Source organism: Dryobates pubescens, chromosome 19 (assembly GCF_014839835.1).
Source record: "Dryobates pubescens isolate bDryPub1 chromosome 19, bDryPub1.pri, whole genome shotgun sequence".
NCBI lineage: Eukaryota > Metazoa > Chordata > Aves > Piciformes > Picidae > Dryobates > Dryobates pubescens.
In genome coordinates this window covers 14216864-14229490 of record NC_071630.1, presented here as the reverse complement: position 1 = coordinate 14229490, position 12627 = coordinate 14216864, and the positions used below count along the sequence as shown (strand labels likewise).

General features: G+C 46.1%; 1 protein-coding gene across 5 annotated transcripts in view; it reads right to left on the bottom strand.

Annotated features, from left to right (window-relative positions):
* Positions 1 to 5996: 5996 nt before the first annotated feature.
* The window catches only part of NFAT5 (nuclear factor of activated T cells 5), a 67208-nt gene continuing 60577 nt past the window's right edge, over positions 5997 to 12627 (bottom strand). For all 5 annotated transcript variants that reach the window (XM_054169875.1, XM_054169876.1, XM_054169880.1 and 2 more), the window contains 3 exons: positions 9950 to 12380; positions 8613 to 8859; positions 5997 to 7697 (listed from right to left, as the gene is read on the bottom strand). In XM_054169875.1, coding sequence (XP_054025850.1) covers positions 8621 to 8859; positions 9950 to 12380 — 2670 coding nt within the window. In that variant the 3' untranslated portion in view covers positions 5997 to 7697; positions 8613 to 8620. The remainder of the gene's footprint in view (positions 7698 to 8612; positions 8860 to 9949; positions 12381 to 12627) is intronic.

Genomic DNA, 12627 nt, shown 5'->3' with positions numbered 1-12627 from the left:
CTACTTTCACATTGCAGGACAGGGGAAGAGGCAGCTCAGCAGATGACCAGTGCTCGCCAGGAACCCATGGCAGAAAGGCAGGTCTCAACAATGGAGCCAGGACAGGGGCAGAAAGCTCTGCTCTGAGGGGTTTGGAGCTTACTCACTGTTAATGAGCTCAAGTGTTACCTCAAATTGCCTCATTTCAATTAGCGTCCAGAAAAGAAAGCTTTTGGGAATACCGCAGGCTGCTAAGGACACTGGAATGTGGTCCCCGGTCTGCAACACTCCAAAGCTCCACTAACACCCACAAGTACCATTAACACCCACAGCTGCTATTCTCTTTCTATAGGAGCTTACTCTCCTTGAGTACCTTAATCCTCATGCTGGGACAGCCACATGCAGGGAGATGCCTGCACAAGGGATTTGAGACAGACCTTCCCCAGTTCAACACAGGGACAGCTCCAAGGACTGTAAAGGGGTAAAGGCCACTTACATGACCTGAACCCAGGACCCTTTGTTGATCTGAACCCTGGAGCAAATGCTCAGCTGGTGCATTTCAGTGGGCTGCTGTTGTTCTCTTTACAGCGTGAAGGGAAGGCAGATGGGGAAGCTGTTGCAAGTTGTGGTGTCTAAGCCAAGCACTTGCAGATGCTGGCCAATGACCCACAGCAGACAGGGAAATCCTCAAGTTCCTCACCCCTGTCCCAACACTTTGAGGAAATTTCATGAAGTGTAACAGCAAGAATGACCCATCTCTGGAAGCAGCAAAGATCAGACACACACACTGATGGCTCAGTTAGAGGGAGTAAGATTTGCTTTCAGCTGGCAGAGGAGCTTGGATAGAGCCTGTACCAGGACAGGGATGTCCATGGATCACTCTCCTGTCAAACTGCACCAGATTTGGCATGAAGAGTCATGGTGGGCAAACTACACCTGCTGATGTTGCAATCTGGATTTCCTTTAGAGGGCTGCATTTCTCACATGACCTGTAAGGAATCAATCAGTGCAAGTTGGGGCAGGTTTCTCATGTCTAGAAACCAAGAAGAACTTCCCCCAGCTTTCCAGGAGACTTTTCTAGACAGTGACTGCTGCACTATAGAGCTGGTACAAAAAAGAGGAGTATTAAAAAGCAAGGGCAGCTGCCTTTCTGGGAGTAGAGGGAAGAGGAATAACAGATTAAGCTTCACCTTCCCAATCCAAACCAACCCAGCTGAGCAGCAGCCAGGCTCCTTTCCTATGCAGGGACAATTTCATAACCCCCATGTGAAGAGAGCTCCTGGAGTCAGCCCCAGAGCACCACAGCACCCACCATTCCCTATTGCCAGGGCTCTGGGATACTGAGCATGGAAAAGGTCCTGAAGCCAGGAATCCCTTGAGGGGAGCTGGCTGGGAGCATGTGCCAATGCCAACAATGCTGCTGCTGCCACTGTGCTTCCCAAGCCCACCCCACAGGCAGGCTCCCCACCAGGAACCAGTTCAATCATTCTGCTAACACCACATCTGCCACTATCCATAAAAAGGTACAAAGCCACCAAAGTCAGTGGCTGTTTCCACCCTGCGGGCATCAACGACCTCCAGCAGCTCCCAAGCAACACTGCCAACAGCACCACGGGTACAGTACTGAGAGGGGAGTACAACTGCCAGAGAGTGACTGCAGACCCTGGTAAATAACCTCCTAGTAAGGAAAAGTAATGTTTATAAAAATGTAACTATGTCCATACTCTATGTTTGTGTCTACTCTGTATACAGAACAGCTACAGGAGTCCTCTATATACATACTATATATATGGTTTATATATATATATATACCCCTGCAATACACAGGCATTACCTATTTACACCCCTACACAGGCTAAGGGAGGAGAAGCCTCTCCTCCTATGGAACCCACAGAACCCCACACCCAACTACAACTTTACAAGTACTTTGACAGGTGTTTCCCAGCTGCTGGCACTTTCCCTTGTACCTAAACACCATCTATTACATTTCCAGCAGTGACTCCCACGCTCAACCTCCAGCCAGCAGCAGGCACATGGGCTCAGGGCACTACTGGTATCTGCAGCCGGCATGACTGATCTGAAGAGAACACAAAGGGCTCACAATCTACCCCAAAAGACTACTTCAAATTGAAACAGAACTCTTAAAATGTCTCAGGTCTTGTTTCCTTTTAGCAGCTGAAGTAACAGAGCTGCTACGTCCTCCAGAACATAAAAACCACCTTGAAAATGAATTCTGCCCTAATGAGAAGTCACCACTGATCTGTAGGTCCTCTTCTCACCTTCCACTTGCAGATCAGAGCATGCAAAGCAATTCATCCTCCTGGTTCTTGCTTCCACTGCTCAGATAAATCTCCATAACCCCTCAGACCCCTCCTCTTATCACACTGGAAAAGTGACCAACAATTTGCCACACAGAGCCATGAGGAGTCCAGAGCTGACAGTAAAACTCTGTTTGAGCTTCTGTGACTGTGCAGGTCCATGTGTAGGTCTGCACACACACACAAACACACCCAACACCTACCCCTGGGGAAACCACACACAGCTTTCTTACTCCAGTAACACCTGGGTTTGATTCTGCTTTTTAATCAAACCCTTTCTGCTGTTCAAATAGTGATTTAAACTCTTTTCAATGGCAAATGCCAGCTCCTGGCTTGTTTGGTGTTCCTCCTGAAGACTCTGGAAAGAGAACAGTTATAGGAAATCTGTCCTGACAAGTTTTCTGTTTAGAATACCCTAAATCATAGACTCACAGAATGGTTTGGGTGGGAAGGGACCTTTACAGCTCCTCAAGTCAGTCCCACCCCCTGCAGTCAGCAGGGACATCTGCAACTAGAGAAGGTTGCTCAGAGCCACAACCAGCCTGATCTGGAATGATTCTAGGGATGGGGCATCTTACACTTCTCTGGGCAACCTGAGCCAGTGTCTCACCATCCTTCAGGTAAAGCAATTTTTTTCCACAGATCTACTGAATCCACCCCCAAATCACAACAGAAGTTTAATTTACCTGAATTTGGGGAATGTCCAGTGCTGGAGCTGTCCAGACTCAGCATTTCCAGTAAAAAACCTGCCCAAGTGATGAACACTCAACTGTCCATGCTTTGGTCTAAAAACTACAAGGAATTAACCACCCTGTGATTAAAATAAAATGATTGGTGATTAAACACACACTTTGAAGCTGCAAGGCTGAAATTCCTCCTTCTACTATCTTTATGTTAAAGTAACAGCAAAGCATTTGGCTGGAGTAACTGCTGAAGGGTCAGACAGCCAAGAGCTGATTAACAACAGAGCATGGATAGCTAATTAAGCACAAAGCACCACTAACTTCCTGCCAGAGGAGAGGTTCAGCTAATAACTGTGTTGGGTGTTATCTGCATGAAATCTATACCTATAAATATCTCTGTACAGACAGTGTATAAGCCGACAAGAGCACCTATGCACAATCTCAACAGGTGGCCAGGATTGTTTCCCTGGTTTTTATTCTGGTGAGGGTTCTAACCCTCCTGCACTGGGGATGCTGGACAGAGAGTGGACATGAGGTGTTGTAGAGGCCCCTGCACTGAACGTGGAGGGTCAGAGCTGAATCCTTCCAGAGCAAGCTCAAGTGTCAGGAAAAACAAGACACAGAAGCCCCACCCCAGCAAACACAACTCCATGGTTTAGAGAAGGTCTTTGGAAAAGACCTTTCAGATCATCAAATCCAACCATTACCTAACTCTACCAAGTCTGGCGGTAAACCATGCCCCTCAGCACCACATCTGTCTTTTAAACACCTCCAGGGATGAGGACTCAACCACCTCCCTGGGGAGGCTCTTTCCGGTGTTTTTCATTTTCACCTGGCAATACCTTCTACACTTAACTGCTGCTGTGTGGAGATGACAGTTAACTCCCCCTTCAGGAACACAAAATCACAGACTGGGCTGGGAAGGACACTGAAAGGTCACCTGGTCCAATCCCCCTGCAGTAACTTTAAATTTAGGAAGTCTGGTATCTCAGTATCTTCTCACTTTCTCAACCACAATGGACTCAGTGTGATGCCACCGCCTCATCTCTTCAGGGAAGTATCTGCTGATGGACAACTTGGTGTGAGCACGGGGAGGAATACACAGAGCAATAAAACCAAACCAAGCAGAGTAAGCTCCAGTGACCAACATCAGCTGCTGAAATCACAGAAGGAGATGGTTAGCCCTCTGGTAAAATCCAGCTGTGGCTCATGCCGTTCCTGGGTCTTTCTGCCATGAAACCCTGCAGCCTGTCTTTAAGCTCTTTATTGGCTCACCAAACCTCTCTGGATCCTAACAGCTGCTTGTAGCTTGTTCAAGCACTGATCAACCGCTGAGCAATCTCTCCATTCAAAGACAAATACTTTTTGTAACCAAATCACATGTTCCAAGTGTTGTACATTTAAACATTGACCTAAAATGAACAAGAGAAATTGAACACGAGGAAGGTGTTACCCAGAAGTGGAAAATGTGACAGCACAGCCCTTTTTTTTTTTTCCTTTTTTTTTTTTTTTTCCTTTTAATTTTCTTCTTTTTTTTTTTCTTTTTTTTTTTTTTTTTACATTTTTTTTTTTCACTTCTCTTCGTAAGCAACCTAAAATACACACACAAATCAAACATACCCTTCCCCTGGAGCTGTAGCAGTCCTGGTATGAAATTCTCTTTTGGACACACATCTTGGGAATGGAGAATTGGTCCCTGGTGACTTGGCACTGACCGACAGCACTTCAACATGAGGATTACACCCCTTGGGAACAAGGGAACAAACTGAAGCAGCACACAAGTGACTTCATCATTCCTATGACTTCTTCTGTGTATGAAGGCCCCCAGCTGACACCCAACAGCTTGTCCTGGGGACTGCCATCCTGCAAACACCACCAGTTCATTTTTGAGTAACTGGCTATTGACTTCCACCCTGCCTGGAAGCTGGTTCGGTCCACAATTCTCAGTCTTCTACGCAGCACAGGCGGAGCATTGAGTCAATGCCGCACAACTGCTGTTTTCATGTCATGAACCACAAACAGGAGTTTGTTAATCTTTTGTCTTAGCAGGAAAAGAAAATAATATATTAAATCACAGAAGGGAGGGGGGGTTAAAAAAAAAAAAAGGAGGGGAAAAAACAAAAAAGCATGGTTCAGGGTTAAAGCAGCTCTGGACATGATGAAGCAGGGAATTCTTTTTACCATGATTGAAAATTTTCCAAGGTTTCAGCATAATCATAAATTAAAGAGTTAAAACACAGAGGCGCTAATAATAATATATTAAATAGAGAGTGAGAGTGGATAGGAGCTGAATGGCTCATTCTGGACGAAACCCCATCGCTTTACACACCCCCAAAGGCCTGGGGCTTCCTCACTAGGTCCTGCTACCGAGCGACAGACACACCAAAGCGCACAGTGAAGCTTCTCCTAGCCAGCTGGACCAGCAAACTGCCTGATGGAATGGCGAGAGATGAACAAGTTATCCATGTTGCAAAAAAAAAAAACAAACAAACCAAAAAAACAACAAAAAAAAAAAAAACCCAAAACCAACCAACCCAACAAAACCAAAAAGTACTTAAATACTCAATAAAGACATAACAAACCCCACCCCACCCCACTGTTATCAGACGCCACGTTGTGGTAGAACATCAGACAAACTCACAAATTTACCACAAAAATGTGTGGCAAAAAAGAATATTTTTATATATATGTATATATATAAATTTTTTTTTTTTTTTAATATTTATGCCAATGTACTCACTCAGTACAAATAGCAAAATAGTATACCATTTCCTAAATACAAAATATAGCTTTCCAAAAAAATGAAACACACATTAGATATAAACCATCCAAAACTTGAACGATTGAAAACTGTATTCAAAATTAAATGACCCAGAGCAGGTCTCTTTCTGAAAAGTTCCCTTCATATCGGCAAGAAGCCTTACTACTGAAAACGTAATTCAATGCCTCTCAATGAGAGAGAGAGAGAGAGAAAGAGAAAGAGAGAAAGAGAGAGAGAAAGAAAGAGAAAGAGAGAGAACGTTGTGACAGACAGACAGGAGAATCCATTCAAACGAAAACTCTACACGGCTCAACTACACACACGAGTTTGGGGGGGAGAAAACACACGGTAAACAGACAAGAGTAACTTAAAAACCATTTACAGACTAGGCTTTGTTATTTCAAATAACAAAAAGGACAAGTGACGTGATGCCAACTACGCTCTGCCAGGGCAGAATAGCCACATGTGGAGCTGCTGGGCTCGAGCCGCCCCAGCAGCTTCCTACGGGCGGGAGGAGGAGAAACGAACATCTGAAGGAGGCTGTAGTGAGATACCGCTGAACTGTCTGGAGAGTTGGAGCACCCAAAAGAAAAATCCACACGCCTCACAATACAGCTGCATGGGCTGGAGTGGGTTGGGTTTACATTCGGTAACATCAGTCAGTTGTGGGTTTCAATTGAGACGTGACGAGATCGAGAAACGAGACTCGGGGACTGTTGGTGTCAAAGTAAATCATCACTTCAAAACTGCGATGAGCTCAGTATGCTACAAAGATGCAACAGCTCAGGATGAAGTGAAATCTTCAAGAACGCTTCAAAACGATGTCATTTGCCCCCCTACTTGGAGTAAAGTCAAGCTGCAGATTTACATCAGTAACAGCTGGAGAAGGGAGAGTCCTGCATTTAGAAGGTGGTGGAGAAATTGCTTCCTCTCTCCTTAATCCATATATGTCAAAGCTTCTACTGACTAAGCAATTCAGTGCTGTGGATTCCTAAAGCTGCTTCTGATCTTTAAAGCCAGTAGGATACTTATGTCTTTGTTAAAAACACAGTATGAAACTGAGGGAGAGAGAAGGGAAACCATGGTGAGGATGACAGGGAGAAGGCTGGTTTGAGAATGGCTAATGCAGCTTTCTGGAGGTCTAACCCCTACTAGTCTGAGCCTGAACACATTCTTCCTCAGCCAGGCAGAATGCTCTTCTTAAGCTGAAGGTGTTTAGAGCTTTTAAGAGCAAAATTTCACTGAAAGTTCCTCTTCATTTCTTCACTTTGTTAGAGCCACAACCTCTCACTCTGCACAGTTACGTGTAAGGGACATGGAAACCGTTATCACATCTCAGCTGGGGAGCAGCCAGCTCTGGCCACCCACAGCAGCCAGTGATTTGATGCTGATTCATAACCATTATCAATATTTTAACCGTTAGCAGTACTTTTTATTGCCACCTACTGCAATAAACCACAGCACTGGCTCTCCCACTTGACTGAAAAGCACACTCCCTTCACATACTGACAGCTATGGGTCATGGCTCATCTCACAGGCATCTGATGTTTCTGGCTTCACAAGCTTGTCTAGCCAAAAGAGGGGAAGTGAAGAAGGAAGAGGAGGGGAAAAAAGTAAACGTGGTAACATGTATTACCTTCTACCAACAATAACAACTGACCAGATATGCTTTAAATTCAGAGAGCACCCCACTGCTAGTGAGGAACAGGAATCTGGTAACAGGACAATCCCACGCCCCAGTAAAACAAAGCATAGCTCTTCAGCATTATTGGCACTACAAATCCCAGTACTATGGTCACAGCCTTAGGTGCTAGACGCTGCAATTGGCCACGGGTGTGCTCTTTAGAGAAGAGGGCCACTTTTTGACAGAAGCAATCAGTTCCACACAGCCTAATCCAGAGGCGGAAGGTCTGAGAGGATCTGGGAAATCATCACTTTTTTTTCTTCATGGAATTTCTGCAGGAAAAAAAGCCAAGCAAGCAAAAAAGTTAGGCACAATCAACAAAACCCATCCTCTTACTTCTCTGTAGGTCCTTCACCTTGAAAGCGTTCTTCACAAGCAGACATGAAACCACGAGTGAGCATCAGAGTGTAGCGCTCTGTCACAGAGCAAGATCACTCTCCTTCCAGTCTTTAAGTTATTTCATACACAGAAGTTTAGAAAATGAACTCAAAACAATTTAGAATGGAAAATGAAGTAAAAATAGTTTAGATTAGGGAATGAAGTGCATCACCTGAGCGAGCCTTCCAGGGGACTCAGGACGCCCCACAGTTAGCTACAAGCCAAGTTACGCACAGTGGGCACCAGCGGATGACACAATCTGCCTGGTTCCTGGTACTCATTTGTAGTCAAAGCCTCCTTTGCCTCTGGGAAAAAGGCACCTTCTCTAAGCAGGATGTCTCCTAGTAACAGCTGATGGTGGCAGCTCTTTCCTAACACAGACTCAGCATGTGGCACACTCCCAACAGCCACCACGTTCTACCAAAGCTTGTTTTCATGTTACAGTATCGTATGTGGGGGTCAACCTCAGAACAGTAGACTTGGGGTGCTAGTTATTCAACAAGCCTCAAGTCATATTTCCTGGTGCTTTTATCTGCCAAACTGCCAGCCATCAACTCTCCCTCCTAATAAAGTCCTAAAGCCTAACAGCAGATGACAAAACACACAGCGACTGAACAAGACCCCATCTCAACCAATTCATACCAATTCTGACTTGTGTTTTTAATAGCTCTGGCTTCTGGCCACTGGTGTCATTGTCAATTCAGCATTACTGCTGCTGTAGCTGGCCTGTGAAAGCATGGTGGCACACTGTAAAGACTTGTTGAACAAAAGCGGCAGGAAGGAACCCAGAACCCCAACCCATTACTTACTTGACGAATTAAAAGGAGCCAGCCATGTTGTTCCCCTGGTTTTGCAGTGACACAAGCAGGTCATCTATCTTCTCCATGTTCTGGTTGGTTGCCATAGCTGAGGGTAGCGGAGGAGTCTCCGAGATCTGCTGGGAGAGGAGCGCTGGCACTGCAGCTTGCCCTTCATTCTGAGGCTGTCCTGGCTGACTTATGGCCATCAACTCATCCGGCAGTGTAGCTGGTCCAGATGTTAGCAGCTGGCCACAGTCTGATTAACAGCAAGGGAAGAATAAAGGGCCATTTAAATGAGGTTCACAGAATCATTAAGGTTGAAAACCTCTAAGATCAAGTCCAACCATCAACCCAGCATCACCATGCCCAGCAAACTGTGTCCCTAGGTTTCCACATTCTCTGAACACCTGCAGGGACAGTGACTCCACCACCTCCCTGGGCAGCCTGTTCCAACATCTGACTACTCTTTCAGTAAAGTAGTTTTTCCTAATATCCAACCTAAACCTCCCCTGGAGCAACTTGAGGATATTTTCTCTTGCCCTGTCACTTGTTCCTTGGGAGAAGAGACCGACCTCCTTTCAGGCAGTTGTAAAGAGCTAGAAGGTCTCCCCTCAGCCTCCTTCCCTCCTGCCTGAACAACCCCAGTTCCCTCAGCTGCTCCTCACAACACCTGGGCTCTAGACCATTCACCAGCTTCCTTGCCCTTCTCTGTACCTACTCCAACATCTCAATGTCCTTCTTGGAGCAAGGGAATACAGGCAGTGAGTTAGCAAACCTCTTCACATATAACCATACTGACTACAGACTCTGTAGAACCTTACAGGTGCTTTTGTTCACATGACCTCCTTTGCCCATTGCTCCTTTAGGGCATAAGCAGAGGGTCGAGGTGTATGTACCGAATAGACAGACTTGCATCATCATGGAATGGTTTGGATTAGAAGGAACCTTGAAGATCAGCTAATTCCAAACCAAATACCATGGGCAGGGACACCTCCGACTAGACCAGGTTGCTCAAGGCCAAATTACAGCCAAATGTGTTAACATCACAGAAGCCAACACTCAGCTAGAAGAAAACCAAAAACACCCAGTGCTGGGTTAAGAGTTGGGCTTGATGGTATTAGAGGTCTCTTCCAACCAAAATGATGCTAGGACTCTAAATTAGCAACATTCAGAGCAAGGTGATAAGTTTGTGTTTTCTACATTTTAGTCCTGCTTTACTTATTCCAGAATTTAATTTCATTTTTTCCTATATATATATATATTAAAGCTGAACAAACAATCTCTTGTGGACTCCAATGAGCAGCTCTCCTAACTTACAAACCCAGATAAGGGCATCTGTCACTTACTGTTTTGAATGCCAAACAGGAATATTCCTGATGTTTGCTGAGATGAGGCAGGAGAATTCTGCAGCTGGTTGATGGCACTTCCTGCTGTGTTGTGAAACAAAGAAGGTTGTTGCTGTGGAGGAGAAGCAGTTCCCTGCATTCCTGCCATGCTGTTCTGAGAAGAGTACATGGGAGACTGCTGCAGCTCTTGCTGGCTCATGCTGTTCTGCAGGGCAGACATGGAAGCTGAAGAGATGAAGAGGGTGACTTGTTGCTCTTGAGAACTTGGTGACCCTTGGACCAACTGAATCTGGGGTGAGTTATGGAAGATGGCTGGCTGCTGTGCTTCTGCCTGGTTGGATCCAGGATTCTGGAGAGAAGACACTGTAGTCTGACTCTGGAATTGCAGGGGCTGCTGCTCCTGGTTCATTGATGCCATGTTGGTCTGTGGGTGAAAAATGGACTGACCCTGCTGCTCCTGATTGGTAACTGGGTTTTGATTTGGATTGAAAATCATGTTCTGCTTTTGAGAAGCCATTGTACTCATTGCATTTTGATTACTGAACATCATGTTCTGCTGCTGCTGCTGCTGCTGCTCTTGAGAGGGAGGACTACTCTGAATAGCAACTATTGAGTGCTGAGGCTGGAAGATCGCTCCTTGCTGGTTCTGGGGAATTGAACTGGACTGGATGGAGCCTAAAGACACTTGGGATTGAAACAAGCCCTGCTGAGCAGGCTGAGTCTGGGGCTGTTCCTGGGGAAGCAAAGAACTCTGTATGTGAGACATCTGGGTCTGCTGCTGGAATGAAGTCTGCTGTTCAGTGTTTGTTGCTGTCTGAAGAGGAGAAATGGAATTTGGGCTCGTGAAGAACGACATCTGCTCTTCCTGTGCTGCAGGGTTGCTCATTGAGCTCTGGGAAAGGAACATGTTGGCAGACTGCTGGTCTTGAGGAACTGAGGAGCTCTGTAATACACCCATGGTGTTCTGTGAATGGAACATGGGGGGCTGCAGTTGGTCTGAAGAATTAGTACTGGTCTGGTTGTGGACAATGGAATTTGGACTGTGGAAAAGAGAGCCCTGTGTCTCCTGGGATATATTCTGAGTATCGCCAATTGGATTCTGAGAGTGAAAGAGCTGAGCTTGTGAATGTGGAGACTGCTGCATAAAGCTTCCTGACTGAATGGACATCATTTCTCCTCCTTGCTGGAACAGCCCACCTCCTTGCTGCTGAGTTCCACTTGCCTGGGCAGTCATCATGTTTTTGGTAGATGAAAAGAGATTAACTTGGGACTGACTTTCTCCACTGTGCTGCATTTGAACCATGGTCTGAAATACAGTACTTTGCATCTGCTTACTCTGTCCTGAAGCTTCTTCTCCATCTGCAGAATTTGATGCCTGAAACATAGCAGGTCCATTGTTGGAGACCTGCTGCTGAGCTGCAGGAGTAGTCTCACTTCCAGAAACCCCAGGAGATGATGAGAACAACTCACACTGCATCTGCATGTCTTCGCTGGTTGATAACCCACTCATTATGTGAGAAGCCTGCTGGTAAACAGGTGACTGCTGGAGGGCTCCGTTCCCTGACGTTGTCGAGGAGAACAGGTCAGACTGCATCTGTGTGGCAGCCTGGCAAATGTTCTGCTGGATTCCTATCACCATTGCTGCAGAAGTCTCCATCGCTGCCTGCTGCTGCTGCTGTTGCTGCTGCTGATTGGACAATGTGTTCTCAGGCTGCGAGTGAACGTTTTCAGCTCGGCCAGGCAAAAGGCTCTCTGGTCTGGAATGGACAGCAGTGTCTGAGGAGGAAAACATCCCAGGATTTACACTGTTCTGGATCTGGCTAACTTGCTGAAAGATATCTGCATTTAGCTGATCTTGAACATCCTCACTGCTGTCTGAACCGGAAAATAAAACAGAAGACAACTGCTGCTGAGCTTCCAACACCTGCTGCACCAAGTCGACATTCCTGTTGCTGCCCGTAGCAGTGTTGGTTGGAAAATTCCCAGCCTGCAGCTGCTGGATGGTGTTCTGCAACTGACTCACACCGCTGGCCGAGGAGAAAATACTGGATGAAATCTGCTGCTGCAAGGCTTGTGCTGGTTCTGAGAGCGTTGACTGCTGCTGCTGTGTCGCATCAGTCAGCTGTGACAAAGTGACTACTGTGCCATCTGACTGCAGGACTTCCCTGGTTTGGGAATCTCTTGTCTGGAACTGTGCAGCTTGCTGCAGTAAGGCATCGCTGTTCTGCAGCTGACCTGGAGTAGAGACTGCTGAAAAGCTTCCTGGCTGGGAAATGTCCTGCGTTTGGATGGTCGTTAGCGTCTCTGGGTTGTACACCTTCGGCTGGATTTGCTGCTGGTTTTCACTTTCAGAAGGTAAATGGGAAGCAGAAGTTGATATGCCAGACATACTGTTTTCCAGTGTTTGCTGAGTTGGTCCAACATTCGAAGCCTGAAAAGAGCAATAGCATTAAGCTATTTGTAAACCTGCTCAGGTTGTGTTTATGAAAGTTCCCCCAATCCACTATGCTCAGGAAAGACTCAGTGGAAGATTTGGTGGCTCCGAATCTGTCCATACCTAACCAGATGACCAGCAGTGGAAATGCTACTGCAAGGAAGGAGTCAAGGTACAACTCACAGAAAACAATGCTAGGGAGTGATTAAAATAATATTCTAACAGAAATTTACTAGTTCTGTGC